This window comes from Neocloeon triangulifer, unplaced genomic scaffold (assembly GCF_031216515.1).
Source record: "Neocloeon triangulifer isolate White Clay Creek 2 clone unplaced genomic scaffold, ASM3121651v1 ptg000003l, whole genome shotgun sequence".
NCBI classification, from domain to species: Eukaryota; Metazoa; Arthropoda; class Insecta; order Ephemeroptera; family Baetidae; genus Neocloeon; species Neocloeon triangulifer.
In genome coordinates, this window is record NW_026775546.1 from 10,232,447 (window position 1) to 10,247,260 (window position 14,814).

General features: G+C 34.0%; 5 protein-coding genes across 7 annotated transcripts in view; 2 read left to right on the plus strand and 3 right to left on the minus strand.

Annotated features, from left to right (window-relative positions):
• The window catches only part of LOC132192516 (uncharacterized), a 49,521-nt gene that overhangs the window by 4,534 nt on the left and 30,173 nt on the right, over window positions 1-14,814 (plus strand). The window lies entirely within an intron of this gene.
• LOC132192990 (uncharacterized) lies at window positions 2,435-3,884 on the minus strand. Its single transcript, XM_059613252.1, has 3 exons — window positions 3,639-3,884; window positions 3,416-3,532; window positions 2,435-3,114 (listed from the first exon to the last, which is right to left on the minus strand). Exons 1-3 carry the CDS (start codon window positions 3,709-3,711, stop codon window positions 2,648-2,650), a joined length of 657 nt encoding a protein of 218 aa, XP_059469235.1. The 5' UTR covers window positions 3,712-3,884; the 3' UTR covers window positions 2,435-2,647.
• On the minus strand, window positions 4,246-6,442 carry LOC132192989 (uncharacterized). Of its 2 annotated transcripts, none has more exons than XM_059613249.1 (6): window positions 6,287-6,405; window positions 6,079-6,216; window positions 5,823-6,026; window positions 5,574-5,768; window positions 5,350-5,511; window positions 4,246-5,069 (listed from the first exon to the last, which is right to left on the minus strand). In XM_059613249.1, exons 1-6 carry the CDS (start codon window positions 6,357-6,359, stop codon window positions 4,516-4,518), a joined length of 1,326 nt encoding a protein of 441 aa, XP_059469232.1. In that variant the 5' UTR covers window positions 6,360-6,405; the 3' UTR covers window positions 4,246-4,515. The 2 variants fall into 2 exon arrangements, with proteins under 2 accessions (XP_059469232.1, XP_059469234.1); XM_059613251.1 differs by having other exon boundaries at window positions 4,249-5,069; window positions 6,079-6,207; window positions 6,287-6,442.
• LOC132192755 (uncharacterized) lies at window positions 7,253-10,127 on the plus strand. Its single transcript, XM_059612854.1, has 3 exons — window positions 7,253-8,176; window positions 9,031-9,410; window positions 9,669-10,127. Exons 1-3 carry the CDS (start codon window positions 7,886-7,888, stop codon window positions 9,883-9,885), a joined length of 888 nt encoding a protein of 295 aa, XP_059468837.1. The 5' UTR covers window positions 7,253-7,885; the 3' UTR covers window positions 9,886-10,127.
• LOC132205880 (tyrosine-protein kinase Src64B-like) lies at window positions 10,514-14,487 on the minus strand. 2 transcript variants are annotated; one of them, XM_059635229.1, is made up of 9 exons: window positions 14,365-14,487; window positions 14,219-14,290; window positions 14,021-14,162; window positions 13,119-13,214; window positions 12,804-13,060; window positions 12,529-12,693; window positions 11,854-12,110; window positions 11,647-11,800; window positions 10,515-11,226 (listed from the first exon to the last, which is right to left on the minus strand). In XM_059635229.1, exons 1-9 carry the CDS (start codon window positions 14,432-14,434, stop codon window positions 10,880-10,882), a joined length of 1,560 nt encoding a protein of 519 aa, XP_059491212.1. In that variant the 5' UTR covers window positions 14,435-14,487; the 3' UTR covers window positions 10,515-10,879. The 2 variants fall into 2 exon arrangements, with proteins under 2 accessions (XP_059491213.1, XP_059491212.1); XM_059635230.1 differs by lacking the exon at window positions 14,219-14,290 and having other exon boundaries at window positions 10,514-11,226; window positions 14,365-14,482.

Sequence of the window (14,814 nt, forward strand, 5' to 3'; positions counted from 1 at the left end):
CTAAAAAGTTTTTTAAGCTAAATTTATTTCAGAGAAATAGATTTGAAAACAAAATATTCAATGTAAATTCACTTTTTCTGACAACGTTATAGAAAAATTTACGGTTCATACAGGAAAAATAACGCACGTGGTTTATTTGAACATGGAAATTAGTGTGTGAAAATGATCAATTTATACTATATATTTTTTTAAAGTTTATAAAACAATAAATTAAAATAAATGATGCAAATAATTGGAAGTTCTTGCAAATAATTTTTTTTTTCAATAAAATTTAATCTGTGCTTCAATTTATTGTTCATAGATTACAATTTCCTCTCGATCTTTCCATTCAAATGAAATTTTCCTCAGATACGGTTGCTTTGCTTTCTGATTTTGCTTATTTGCTGCTCGGCGGCGCCGCATCTCTTTCAAATTAGCAGCTCCATTCACTGCGCCGGCATAATTGAATGAAATCTCCGACGGAGTATTATGCCAGTCGGTGTGTGAGAGGGTGCGGATCTCGCCTGTTGCTGCTCGAAGAAGAAGGGCAAACTCGATTGCAGCAGCGGCTGCCGGCCAATCTGCCACGCTCGGCACCTCGTTTCCAGCCAATATAAAACAAACGGCAGAAATCTCGTTAAACTCAAACAGCGCTGCTGACGTCACAAGCCTCATACATTTTTAACGGCTGACAACGACCTCCCTATTTTATTTCAAATTCTTTCACGAGAAAATAGAATTTTCGACAAAAGCTGGAAATTTATTGAAGCTTCATAATTATTCACTTTTTCATAATTGACGTTTGCTACGGTCATAATTTTACATATTTTGTTCTCCTTCCTCTATCAAAATGGGCAGGTGCAGATAGAATTTAAGTCAATGATGATTTTAAATTGAATAATTTTGTATTGCAAAATAAATTTTGAAATGTATTTGTTTCAATAATCACTCAAAATAAACAAAATGTATTATAAATACTGAAATTTAAAAAATTTCAGACACAATTCTAAGTGAAATTTGCACGAGAAATTTAAAATTTTTATTGTAAAGAAGCAAATAAAAAAAGTTGTTAAAATGTGAAAAGTACAAAATGCAACTTCTTCTTTAAAAATAGTCAATATCAGTTTCTATTTGATGTTGCAAAGAAACCAGAGTGTACGGTTTACTTTTTACTCTTTCCATTGGGAATTTTGCTGCATCAATTGTCGTTGATAAAAGGGAGCGGCAACAATCAATCCGCAGAAACGTACGAGCAATCCATTACGGGAAAGCAGCTCCGTTTTCCCCAGACAATTTACAGTATCTCAGTGGAGTGATGAGTTGTTATAATATGACGCCCCCGTTCCTCTCGGCCTGATTAGGAATTAAAGCATTTAGAGTAGCCCATCACATTGATGTCTACCAATCAGAGGTGATAGATAATTATTTCGTAAATATTAGAAAATATAAAAAAAAGTTGGATTTTATTGTTTCTTAAGATTTTTCTATTAAAAATTGTTACTATATTCATTTTATTTTCTTCAACAACAAATTTAAAAGCGAAAAAATTAAATAAACACCAACAAAAATTGCATTTAAGGCAAGAAAATTTTACGCAATTTTTGTTTAACAATTTTGAAAATTTTTGTTTGAATTTATAGCATTTGACAAAGTTGAGACTGAACGCGCGGTGGTAGATGTGGCGAGTTGGGATTTTTCATCGGGCTGATGTGAGAACGCGAGTTAGAGCGAATGGCGGAGCTACTTGGACTTTCAATTAGGCCATCAATCGAGTAGCAGCCCCTTTTCCATCTCACCCCTTGCGTCCACCATCCAGGCAGCATCCTCCCACACACAATCGCGCGCGCCATTCAGCAAAGTAAACCTTTCTAAGTCGACGGTAAACATTCATGAGAATGAAAACTCGGGCAGCTGCAGAGTGCCAAATAAAAATACTGCCGGTGCGCCGTTCGAGATTTTAAAAGTCCGCGCACTTATCACAAATTCATTCAACTTTTATCCAACTAAATTTTTTTCTATGTTTTTTAATTTGATATGAAAATACGTACGTTTGAGATTCATTTTCGAGTTTCGAATTTTCTTTAATTTAAATAGTCTTATAATTAATACTTCTAGCCATTCCCATCTCCTTTAATTTGGCATCATGATTGAAGAGCAGATAAGTGGGTCAATGTCTAGTTCATGCATGCGAGTGCCGAAAAACCGCCCTTGGTTTGTCAGGCACGTACGGGCCATTGCACTCGAAGAATGGCACTTTCTCTCTCTCACCCTCGCCGAGACGCAACAACTAATGGTCTGGAAATCAAACCCTCTTGGCCAACCAAAATTGTTTGCTCAGCTCAACCCGCAACAGGGATGATCATCCTTTTGTTTGCCTGCTTATACTCACTGCAAATTTCCATTTTCCTCTTCATTTCAAGGATAGTAAAATTAAAAATTTACAAGTTTAATTTTTTTGGAATTAATTTCATTCTTTAATAATAATTCAAAATTGTTTAAAAAAAGCTTTAAAAGTCTTTTGAATTTTGCAAATTCTAGAAAAGTTTAGACAAATTTGTGCTCAATTCAAAGTAATGGTTGCCGATGTTAATTAATTATTCTATACTAGCCACTGAGCTTATTTTATACAAAAAATTCCTCACAATTCTTCAACGGTTCTTTTTTTCCTTTATTTTTTTGCGGTTTTATAGCCTTTATTGGCCCCGGCCCCAGCCACTTGAGTTACTTGAGTCCCTGATTCGAGCGTTTCCCTTCTTCTCACATTAGGCTGATGGTGATTTTTCCACACCAGATATCCCCAAATAAGTGCAATGATGGACATAATGATTAGGAGAGCGTACAAGATATACATGAAATTGAATGTTCGGTCTTCTTCCGTGTTGTAAGGTTTGACTGAGGTGGTTGTGGTGGTAAGAATAATGTCCGACGTGTTGCTTTTGGACGGCGGGTTGGTTGAATCTGGTGGATCAACTCGTGGATAGTCATCATCATTATAAGGACTGGGCTTGAACTTTTTTGAGTTCAAGCTGTTGGCATTTGAATCGGTGTTGTCCAGAAGCACACTAGGGACCGCATCATCTTGTCCAAATAGGTGTTTACCAACGCGTCCAAATCTCTTGTTTGTATTATTTGTAACTGTAAATTAAGCATTATTAATTTAATTTTTTATTTGATTAAAGGCAATAATTCACATTAAATTAAAACGTCATAATTTAATTTAAAACAAAATTAAAAACAAAAAAATTTCATTTTTAGCAAAATGTAGAGATAAATATTAATTTATTAATAAAAGACTCTTTGCAAATTTTAACCATTTTTTTAATCTTGAGAATTTGCAATTAATTTTCTATTATTATTATTATTATTTTTTATTATTTTTTTAATAATATAAAAGAATTTTTCAGAAATGGAAATGCTTAAAATAAAGTATTCTCACCTGGATTCTGTAAAGTTGGTGATATTATACGGAACTTCTTCATTGCCTGTTCAGTTTTTGAGCTATTTGTCTCCTCTCCTCTATCCATATGATAATATGCATGGCGGTTGCCGTCGACTAAAATTATTTGTAATAAATTTCAACTTAAACTTACTTTGCTTCCCTTCGCTTTTAACTTAAAAATTCTTCTATTTTAATTTTAAATTGAATATATTTTCCTTACCACAAATCAACTGACACGCAAAAAGAATGGCGAACGTTAAATGCTGAGCATGCGAGGAGAAATTTTTGAGCATGATTTTCACTTTGATGATGCGCTTAAATGAAATGAGAAAGCTTTTGAAACAAGGAAAATATCAGGTTTGCGGATGTACATTAGCGCGGTTGCCTTTCGTCAGTGCGGTTAAAAAAATTAGTCATTTAGATAAACTTTTAAAAAATAAAATTTAGAAATCACTCAATTTTTGCAATGACGTACAGACTATTATTTATTTTAGTTCTCAAATATGACGTTGTATAAAATTGTTTTTTTACAGAGCTATGCATCAACTGTTAACTGTCAACAATGTTAAATCATAAGAATACTGAACATGATGCTGGGATAAACTATTTAACTTGTAATTACGTTCAATTACATTAATTCGCATTAAATTTTAGAAATTGTTGATATTAATATTGATATAGCTAGAGATGTGTGATGAAAATAAAATAAAATTGATATGAAATATAAATGAAATTTACAAAAAAAAATTTAATATCGCTAAATAGTTCATTTATGAGCTAAAATGCACTCTTCTTTGATCATTTTTAATCTCAACTTTAATAGAAGAAAACGATATACATAATTTTATACTTCAATTAAGGTTCATTAATTTTTATTAAAAATACAAACTGCACTACACGAATTTGATTAAAAAAGAACCACAAAAATATATTTTTTGTATTGTTTTACTTTACACAAATATAATATATTTAAAGCAAATAATAAATTGATCAATTTAACAATTGAAATATATTAAAATAAATAAATAAATAACGCTTCTTGCATGACTTTAATAAATGGCTACATATTCTCTATTTTAAAATTTGATGAAAATTTTCTACTTCTTCGCCGCGTAAACGCCCTTGGCGCCAGCTTTGGTGGCTCCGTCCTCGGCCGCAACTCCGGATTCGAGTTTTTCAACTTCCGGTCGATGGCACCTTTTCAAACACACAACAAGTAGCAACAGCCCGAGGAGTGCCAGGATGACCAGGAGGGCGTACAAGATGTACATGTAGTCGAAGCCGCGGTTGACGGGTTTGGTGCTGGTCACCGAGGCAGAGGTCGGTTTGACGTTTTTATTGTTGTTATTGGGAAGGTGCAGCAGGGTGGATCCAAAGGGCTGATTCCGGGGAGTGGTAAATCTTGAATCCGGCTCCAAAATGTCGCCTGTACCCAAGTTTGGGTTGTTGCCTGGCGATGGATTTCGGTTAGGGTTAAAGCCAGGGTTGTTATTGTTATTATTCCAGTTATTATTGTTGTTATTCCAGTTAGGGTTGTTATTGTTGTTGTTCCAGTCAGGGTTGTTTGGATCAAAGCCAGGTCGAAAAGGGTTGTTGTTGTTGTTATCAAATATAATTGATTGGTCTACGCCGCTTCCAAATACGTTATTATCTGCAATAATGAATTTTAAAATCATTGTTTACATTCTTTTAATCACTTTTTGATAATCCTTCATTAGGATTCTCAAGAAAATTTTGTTGAAAATAATTATTTTAATAAAAAAGTGGAGACCGCATACAATCAAATATAATGGAAAAATATAATTCTCAATCTTCTTCTTTTCATGTTTGATTGATTGAAAAATAAACATTTTTAAAATAAGTAAATTGAAATATTGTGTAAAATATTGAATATTCCTATAAAAATTTCTATGTGTCCATAATTTACTCACTGTTTCTGACACATTCAGGCAAGGTCGAGTTGATTTGTCCATTTTGACATGAGACCACACTCGGGCCCTTGACGTAAAATCCAGGCTTGCACCGCACACTTATCAAGCCGTCGTGGTATTCCATTTCCCGGTCGCCTTCAGTGACAGTTTTTCTCTGAGAATCTGAAAATAAGCAACAAAGCGTTTCCTTTTTTTATATGATTTTAAACTTTCTCTCAACTTACAGCAGCTAATATTTTTGCCGTGGTCGTCTAGGTTTGTTAACTGAATCCACTGCCCACCTGAGGAACATTCCAGGTCGTAGGGTCTGCAGTCGTCCAAACAAACGCAGCTTCGAGTTTCGCCGATTTCGCCACTTTTCGTCTCTTCGCACTTGAATTTGGGATTGCTCTGCGTAGGGCATTGAGCGTTACAGTTGTCTATAAAAATAAAAATATAATATACCAAAAATAATAATAATAATGAAAATTTACCGCAGGGAAAGTCGTAAATGTCCGGATGGACGTACCAGTTTGCCTCGTAGCAGACGAATTTGACAGAAATTTTGTTGCATTGCGAGCAATAGCAAACGGACTCTTTGGATGGGAAATTTTGGCTTTGGAATGGTTTGCAGTCGGTGAAAAGGCCAGAGTTGTAGGACGGCTCGAAACACAAATTAGAGCTGGATGGAGTTCGGGCTAAGAATTTTTTTATTGCTTTTTTTATTTATAAACTTAATTAAAAGCTTACCTTCATTCAGTTGATGAGGGGATAATTTTTGCCAATAATTGACTGCGGTGTAAGTTTTGTGTTTCAGAGGGGAACTGTTTTTCACTCCACCACCTCCACCTTGGAAATCTGTTGGGCGGTTGCCGTACGCTACAATGACTTAATTTAGAATTAACTTGCTCAATGTGATATTTTCTCAAACTGCAAAGTTTGCACGAATTTTCCTTACCAAATACCGACGGACAAGCGAGAAGTATGGTTAGAGCAAAAAGTTTAGCACTGGATGAGAAAAATTTGAACATTTTGCTTTTCTTTTGACCTGAGACCGATGCGAACTTGAAATGGAATGAGAACGCAAGGTTGAATAATAAATAATATATATAGGCCGGGCTCTGTCTAAAGCGGATGCCACACTCATTGCGGTTTCCTACTTAGTTAGAAAAGTGAGGATAAAATCCGTGTGTCACCGTATTATTTTTTTAATAGAGCTAGAGCAGATCATGAATTTCAAATATTTTAACATTATAAGAAACCGACTTCAATTATTGAACACCAGGAAATAAATTCTCACACAAGCATGAAATGTTTTTCAGAAAAAAAGTGAAACAGCCGGGCATAAGTTATTTTACAAAATAAAGCTGAATTTTTAAAAAAAATAAATGTTATTTTTATTTTTTAAATGCAAAGACGACAAAAAAGAAAGATGTAAAAACAGTTTATAAAATAATTTTTCAAAAGACAAATTATCACCTTTCAGTCCAAGAGGAAGAAAATAGATGGCGAGCACAATCACAACATTGTGGTAAAATTTCACCATCGAGGGTTGATTCTAACAATAAGTGAATTTAAAGTCGAGGAAAAAAAATAAGATAACAAAAGTTCAGGACGATGTTAAAATTAAAGACTTATTTTAATTTAAAGAGTTGTTGATCTGCCTATTGCGGTCAGCATTCAACTGTAGAAAAATACAAAATATTTCTAGAAAATAAAACCAAATTAAGTAATAAAAACTACAATTTGTTAGAAAAAAATGGAAAAAACATCCTCAAAATTGTTACTTGATTATTCAATTTGTGTTATGCTTTTTTATATAGAAAGAGAGTCATTCTATAATATACATATTTTTGCTTTTATTAAATAATTAAAAATTGCTTGGTCAATACCACAAATTATATTGTTCACACAAAAAGCGAGTTAGAGAAACACTTGTTATAGAATTTTCATTAAAAATGTTTTTCAATGTCAGAATGGCAAGTCAAATGGGAATTAACTATGAAAAAATCCCGAATTTTCTTCCTTGTAAAAGTATAATTATTAAATTTGAACTTTGAGTTCTGATTCCTCCATAGCCAAACAAAATATTCTGACGTCATTATTGATGTAATAGTAAAGAAATAATAGTGATTTTGCTTCATTTTTCTATGTTTGTTTTTACTTGAATTGAAAAATGCCTGTTAAAAAATACACGCGTTTAAAACTCTGATCCCCGATTCCAGTATAATCTTGTACGCTGAAAAATTTCTAACGTTTTCATAGAGAAATATTTTTTGAAATTGCACACGGCCGCGGCACAAGGGTTCAATAACACGGAATCATATTATTTATTCTCCATGAACTGTAAAGCTCTCATACATGTTGAAACTTGTTCACGCGCTCTTTCCACCAACACTGGGCGCGCTTCTTTTTCATTCTCCTCACTCCTCACTAGGAATCGGTCGTGTCGTGACTCGTGACCCCAGGCCTAAACCAAACGAAGTTGCCAATTTTCAAAACTCCCAGCAGACTTTTTTCGTCGTAGCAAAAGCAAAAAAATTCTCAATTTGAAAAGATGCAGATTTGGCGTTGTCTGCTTATGTCCGCCAGCGTCGTGCTGCTGTTCGTCGTTGCCATCAAGATCTACAACGACGGCGAACTCGCCCTGCCCGGCACCATCGAGTGGGACTTGGACGGCATCAAGGAGGACCTGGACGATACTTTGCCCGGCCAGGAAGCCATGTCCACGCAGCTGGTCAACGCTCTGCAATGGACCACGAAGGATGCTGATGAGATCAATCAGAAAAACGCACCCCGAGTCAAGGCGATTTTTCTCCTCGGAGGACCTGGCGTCGGCAAAGCTCAGGTGCTACAATCGTATAATTATTAGTCTCCCCATAATTTTTGGTGCAGATCTAAGAAAAATTAATAAAACTGATCAATGAGTCTGCTTTTTAATTAATAAATTTTATTCAAAGGCCGCCATGACCTCACAATCAGAAAGACCAGAAAATGTATTTTTTACATTTTTTCCCAATACATAATTATAAATTATATATAAATACATAGTTGCCTAAAATTTGCTACCATTGTTTTTAATTAAGATTAAGACGTGATTTTATTGTCAATGTATGGAATCTGTACCAAAATTTGGAACTTATGACAAAAATTAAAATCAAATCACTTAAGAAATCATTTTTCTTCTTTTTCTAGGAGTAAGTCAAGCATTAATTTTATCTTTTTAAAATAAATTGATGACTAGTGATATTTGTGGAGTTTAAATGTTTAGAGTTTGTATTTATGAGAGCCACGATTTCATAATTAATTTGAAAAATTCTAGATTTAAGTATTTTCTTCTTTATTGACTAAGTCAAATTGTCGCTTTACAACAGTGTTGGTTGTAATTTTTAAACTTATTTCCAATAATTTCCAAATATGGCTTATATTTTTTGTAATCATATGACTATACCAATGAAGATTCTCCTGATTTAATTCTTACAAAACTTCTAGAACCAAAAATTGAAATTTCAAATAATTACAATGATGCAAAAGGTCTGAAAGAAAATTTCCCAAAATTCTTAGGCTTTTCTTGCATAAAACACGATTTAAATTAACCAATATTGCTGCACAATTTTGACTTTCTTACCAGGATTCAAAGTGAATTAATAATTTCTCAATCATCACTAAAAACAAGGATTTATTTTGATTTTTTTTTTCCAGATTTTGGACACTGTGTTCGAGCATGTGCATTGTCGCTACCACGGAGTCTTTGGCATTTTTCCATGCACCCTCAAAAAGCACTTCTACAATCACTGCAGTGCCTGCACTTGTTCTCCCTGGTTGACTAAATCTGCAGGCGTCCATTTCAACTTCGTCCACATGAACCTCTCTTCCTTCAGCAACAGTGACGCGTCCATATTGGCAACTTTCGAGTCTAAACTCCTGACAAAAGACCTGAGCCGCCGAGTGGTTTTCGTTTCTGGACCTGTCATGAAAATGAGCCAAATGAACAAACTCAGCACAAATGTGACCGAATACAACCTTTATCTAGAAAAAAAGGCTGAGCTCATTGGAAACATCATGAAAGCCTCGGCGCCAAGGTAAAAATTATCTTAACAGTGAGAACAATTCAATCAAAATATTATTTTAGTTTTCCTTTTAGATCTTTTGAAAATTAATTTTTTTACAATTTCTTTAAAACAAAATTTTAATTTTTCGCAAGTTTTATGTATTACTTTTCATATGAAATTAAATCGACCTAAAACAAGGTTTTTGGCAGTTTTTGGCTTAAACAAGATGTGATGACTCCATTAATGTAATTTTTGAAGTATATAATTATTTTGCAATTTTGATTTCAGGGTTGCTTTGGAAATGGTCAAATTTGAGCCTGTGAGGCACAGCCTTGAATACTTCAGCCTCATGGAGGACTACGACGTTCCTTACAAGATCAACGTGAGAATTGTTTCAAACATTTCCCTGCTTTTCAACATCTCCGTCACCGTGAGAAACAGTTACACCGAGGAGACCGAGGTGAAGGTAAACCTAAACCAATCCCTACCCCAGATGTCTACCTAGGATTCAAAGTAGTCTAGCCTCAAATTTCATATTTTTCAATTCAATACACTCTTTCATAATTAATAAAATGTATGAATTGTAAGCTAGAAAATTTGCCACAGCTAACTTTCTCGACAAATTAGACGCTGCAGAAACAAGACAAACAAAGACTTAAAAAGTAGCACTATCTGCATGTAAATCTCAATAAATTGACTTAAGGCAGAGATAATTTTGTCGCATTTAATATTCGTGAAAAATTAAAAAATATATCAAGACAAAGTGGATATCAGTAGCCTGAAATTAAAAAAAAAAATGCTGAACAAAAAAAAAGATGAAAAAAAATCATAATTTTAATTTATACCTCCTTATGGAAAAATTGTGGATAGTCAATAATTTTTTTTATTTTTCTCCAAGGCAAATTAGTTATATATTTATCCATGGTTTTTTTATAATTTTTCTATTTATTCCATCAAATTTTTACGGATTATATGGAAAAAGATCAAACTTTTGATTAAAATTTGTAAAATTATTCAAATTTTTTTCCCACTTATTTTAAATTATCTAAACAAGAATAAACAGTTGGATACTATTGATAAAAATTATTGACGTCTCAACGTCTCTTTATAAATTATACTAAACGGATACAGCTTTAAAATTTGGTATTTTTACATGAGAACAAACAATATGTTTTTATTCATTTGATAAAGCTCATTATTTTAATAATAGAAGCATTGCGTGGTTAAAATTACATTAATACTTTTTTCATAAAAGATAAGAAAATAAGTTACTTTACAATGCAGGGTCAGATTAAAGCATATTCCATTTTAAACACACACTCTTTCTCCCAAAAAAAGTCAAACGAATTAAAATTTCTTGAATTTTCAGCAACAGGCTCGAAAATTATGTCAAGAGTATTATGTATTTACAAATTATATAAGCTTGTTTTACAAATTAAACGGACTAGTTGACTTCCATTCGATTGTATGAAGTAGTTTGGCAAGATCGAGATTTTGATCTAGACGTTTTCTGGTTCGCGATACGCGAGTTCGGTGGAGACGCTGAAGTCCTCGAAGAAGTGCTTGAGGTAGTCGAAGGTGGGCCTCTTTTCGGGCGTCGCGTCCCAGCACAGCGTCATCACGTTGTACACGTCGTCCGGGACGGGCACGTTGGTCGGCTTGGACATGCGATAACCTCTTTCCAACGCGTCGATCACGTCTCTGGTGTTCATCCCAGGGTACGGCACCTGGCCGTACGTGAAGATTTCCATCAGCAAAATGCCGTACGACCAAACGTCCGACTTGATCGTGAACCGGTTGTACATGATCGCCTCTGGTGCCGTCCATTTGATAGGAAAGCGACCACCTAGATAACAAAAATTAATATTAATTTTTTTGTGAATATCAATTAAAATATGAATCTACATACAAAAAGTTTCTTGTAAGAGATGTTTCCCACTTTAAATGTATAAAATAAATCATATTTAAAATAGGAAATAATATCTTTATATTTTTTAACTTAAAAAATTATATTTCACAATAATTTTGACTCTAGTGTAAACGGATTTGAGCTTTATTTAAATTATTATTATAATTTTTTTTTAAATTTTTTTATTTAAAGTGATCCAATATTAATTTATCTTCTTTTTTTTAATCTTATTGTTTACTAAATTTTATTTCTTATTTTGATTTTACTTCAATTAGCTTCCTTGAATTAAATCAATTCTTTTGAGAATAGGATTGTGGAGAAAAAAATTCAAATTTAATGAATTAAGATTCTGCAAACCTGCTTTTGGGCAATACTCATCATCCTCGATCAACCTCGCAAGGCCAAAATCGCAAATTTTGACCAAATTATTGTCAGTGACTAAAATATTCCTGGCCGCAATGTCCCTGTGGATCAGGTTGAGCTTTTCCAAGTACTCCATGCCACTGGCAATCTGCGGTGAAAATATTCGACTTTGATATCAAGAGCTGCTATTTTTGACAATACCTGTGCTGAAATGTGAATAAGGTCATTGGTGAGCAGACACTTGCCCTCGCCGTTGCGCATGTAGTCGAGCAGCGAACCCTTTTTCATGAACTCCTGGATGATGTACATGGGCTCGTCCTTTGAGCAAACTGCATACAGAGCGACCAGGTTCTTGTGGCGGAACTTCTTCATTATGGCAGCCTCCTCCAAAAAGGCCTGAGGAGACATTGACCCTGGCTTCAGGGTCTTGATGGCCACCTGTTGGTTCTTGCAAGTGCCTTCGGAAAAGATCATTTTGTTAATTCGAGCCTTGAAAACTATTTTTAGGAGAAATTATCACAAATATTAAAAAATTCATTCCGATTTTGGGGATAAATTAAAATATCTTGTTACAATTAATAAAAAATTTCCAGAAAATCTTGACATATGATTTGTGTGATCCACTTTAATTAATTAATAAGTAAAATTTTAAGTAATTAACGTTCAGTTCAAAGCATGTTCAAAGAAAACAAGAAGACTTTGAATAATTAGTGCAAAACAGTAAAATTCGCTTTTCCAAAAGTAAAAAATTTCAATTTCTTCTTTTTGAACTTAAAAATAAATAATGAATTCCTTCCAACAAAGATTCCTGACAAATTAAACTTTTTTTACATTTTCATAACTCAAATGTGTCGATAGTGGTTAATTTAAAATTACCAAGCCAAACTTCGCCGAAGTTTCCTGACCCGAGTTTCTTGGTCAGACTGATTTCGTTCCGATCGATTTCCCATTGGTCTCTGTGGGAAGGCGATAAATCCCACATTTCCGGGCGCGGCTTCGGACATGGTTGGGTCAGCGTGCAACAAAGGCCGTGCGAGTTTTCTATAAAAAAAAGTTAAAAAAAAATCAGAAAAAATAGTTTGCACAAAAATTTAAAATTTCATAAAAGAATTATTTCTTAACAAAATCAATTTTTCGTTCAGTTTTCTTACTGCTGTAGGCTTGGACGAGCGACTGCAGATTTGGAAATGGGTAGTTGACGGCGATGTGGTACAGCGCTTTGTCAGGGCTCGCCTTGATCTTGTAGTGCTTGACATGGTCACCCTTAGTTTCCTCGACGTCCCGCACGCTCAGGCTGTAGCCGGTCGGGCTGTGCTCCGAGTTTCTGATAAGGAACGTTCCACGGGGATTTCCATTCGCCAGGAGCAGTTTTTCCGCCTCCCTTCGAGGAGTGTTTGCAAAAAACCAACTGAGCACATAATTTTGTTAATTTTTTTTTCCTAGCGAGTATAATTTATTTATTTTACTCTTCACTCTCGATGGAGCGCTCCTCGGCAACGTAATTAGACGGGATGAGTCCGTCTTGACCGGTCACCAAGTGACGAACTGTCCACCAGTCTGGACTGTGAAATTAATTTTAATTATTGCCTTTTTTATATAATTATCATAATCAAACTTTCATAAATCATTATGGATATGGAGAACGTTTTTAAATATTATATATAAAATTTTGAGTAATGTACTTTAAAAAATGTCAATCACTACACTAATATACATTTGAAATTTAAATTTAAAAAAAATTAAATTTAAAAAAATTTAGTGTGGAATTCTGAAGCGGAGAGAAAATTTCATGTTTTTATTAAAATGATTCCAATTCCAACATTTTGATTTTTTGTATTTTTAGAAATATGGGCTTTTGACTTAATTTTTAAGTATTAATTGGAAAAGCTTATATTTTGATAATCAAGAGATAAGAAATATAATCATGCTTCTAAAACGCAGAAACAAAACAAACGCACTACACAAAAATATTAGCGAAAAGCACACAATCTCTCAATAATATACAATTTTTAATTTGAAATCGGGTTTTCCTTGATGGATTTTATGACTTCTATGCTCCTTCATTGGTTTCACAAGATCTAAATCTTTCTCCTTTATATCTACAAAACTATTTCTTTTCTTATCAATTTAACCACAATTATTATATTTATAATTACATGCTTTGATAAAAATTTGAAACTATTTCCACGTGGAATATATTAAAAAAATAAATTATTTTATGAAAACAAAAAGCCAATGAAAATTTAGTTTCAGGGCTGTTTTTTGGTCTATTATATTTCATGCAACTTCGTCGAAATAGCTAAAATTTTGGCAAATTAAGTTTTAGACGTTTCAAATTGGTGATTTTATAAATCAATTTTATTCTCACTTTGCGTCGCTAATGACGACCATCCTGTCACCCTTTCTGAAAGAGAGGTCGCCATCCTCCTTGGCTCGGTAGTCGAAAACGCCGATCACCACTTTGCGGCCTGCAATGTCTTCAACTTGAGCCAATGCAGTCGGCAACGTATCTGAACCAGAATTCAAAACACTTGAGTGATAAAGCTAAAAAAAGATGATTCCAAACTTTGCGATGGAGCAGCGAGACTGGGTCTCGTCTGGGTCTGGTAATTGTTGCTACTTCCTTGTTGCACTGCATCTTTGCGGAGAAAGACAAAAATGGAAAAATGTCCTTACTATTTCTGCCAACCTTAATTATGCTACTTTTTGTACCTGGTTCTTTGTTGAAAGACGCGCTGGGTCTGTTTTGCTTCTTTCTGCAGGAGCTGCAGCAACAGCCCATTTTGGTTGTCGCCACGGACAACGGCTCTTTCCTCTATATGTACAACTTTTGCACCCAGGAAGACCAGAACCGCCGTAATATCTTTGACGGCATGAAATAATCGCCTTTTGTGGTCGCTATTTGATATAAAAAACAACTCCGTTTTTCCTCCTTTTAGAATAATCAGCTTTTTTATAACATGTTAAATTTTACACCCAAGATGAATTAAAAATTTAATAATTAAGTCATTGGATTTTAAAATCTATCGCCTACAAGTGTTATTTTAATAGTAGGCCAAACAGAGACTGAAATTTCCTACTCTTTTTGGTAATATTCAACATGTATTTCGCAGGTTCAATTAAATTTTAAAACTTTGGATATTTCATATAACAGATCATGGA

Excerpts from the sequence above, each read along its gene's own strand:
- LOC132192989 (XM_059613249.1), bottom strand. The coding sequence starts at position 6,359 with ATGTTCAAATTTTTCTCATCCAGTGCTAAACTTTTTGCTCTAACCATA. Across the intron at positions 5,512-5,573 it reads CGGCAAAAATATTAGCTGCT|ATTCTCAGAGAAAAACTGTC; the intron begins GTAAGTTGAGAG and ends GCTTATTTTCAG. Across the intron at positions 5,070-5,349 it reads GCCTGAATGTGTCAGAAACA|ATAATAACGTATTTGGAAGC; the intron begins GTGAGTAAATTA and ends TCATTATTGCAG.
- LOC132192755 (XM_059612854.1), top strand. The coding sequence starts at position 7,886 with ATGCAGATTTGGCGTTGTCTGCTTATGTCCGCCAGCGTCGTGCTGCTG. Across the intron at positions 8,177-9,030 it reads CTGGCGTCGGCAAAGCTCAG|ATTTTGGACACTGTGTTCGA; the intron begins GTGCTACAATCG and ends TTTTTTTTCCAG. Across the intron at positions 9,411-9,668 it reads ATGAAAGCCTCGGCGCCAAG|GGTTGCTTTGGAAATGGTCA; the intron begins GTAAAAATTATC and ends TTTTGATTTCAG.
- LOC132205880 (XM_059635229.1), bottom strand. The coding sequence starts at position 14,434 with ATGGGCTGTTGCTGCAGCTCCTGCAGAAAGAAGCAAAACAGACCCAGC. Across the intron at positions 14,291-14,364 it reads GTCTTTCAACAAAGAACCAG|ATGCAGTGCAACAAGGAAGT; the intron begins GTACAAAAAGTA and ends TTCTCCGCAAAG. Across the intron at positions 13,215-14,020 it reads GTCGTCATTAGCGACGCAAA|TCCAGACTGGTGGACAGTTC; the intron begins GTGAGAATAAAA and ends TTAATTTCACAG.
- LOC132192990 (XM_059613252.1), bottom strand. The coding sequence starts at position 3,711 with ATGCTCAAAAATTTCTCCTCGCATGCTCAGCATTTAACGTTCGCCATT. Across the intron at positions 3,533-3,638 it reads TGCGTGTCAGTTGATTTGTG|TCGACGGCAACCGCCATGCA; the intron begins GTAAGGAAAATA and ends AAATAATTTTAG. Across the intron at positions 3,115-3,415 it reads ACCAACTTTACAGAATCCAG|TTACAAATAATACAAACAAG; the intron begins GTGAGAATACTT and ends CTTAATTTACAG.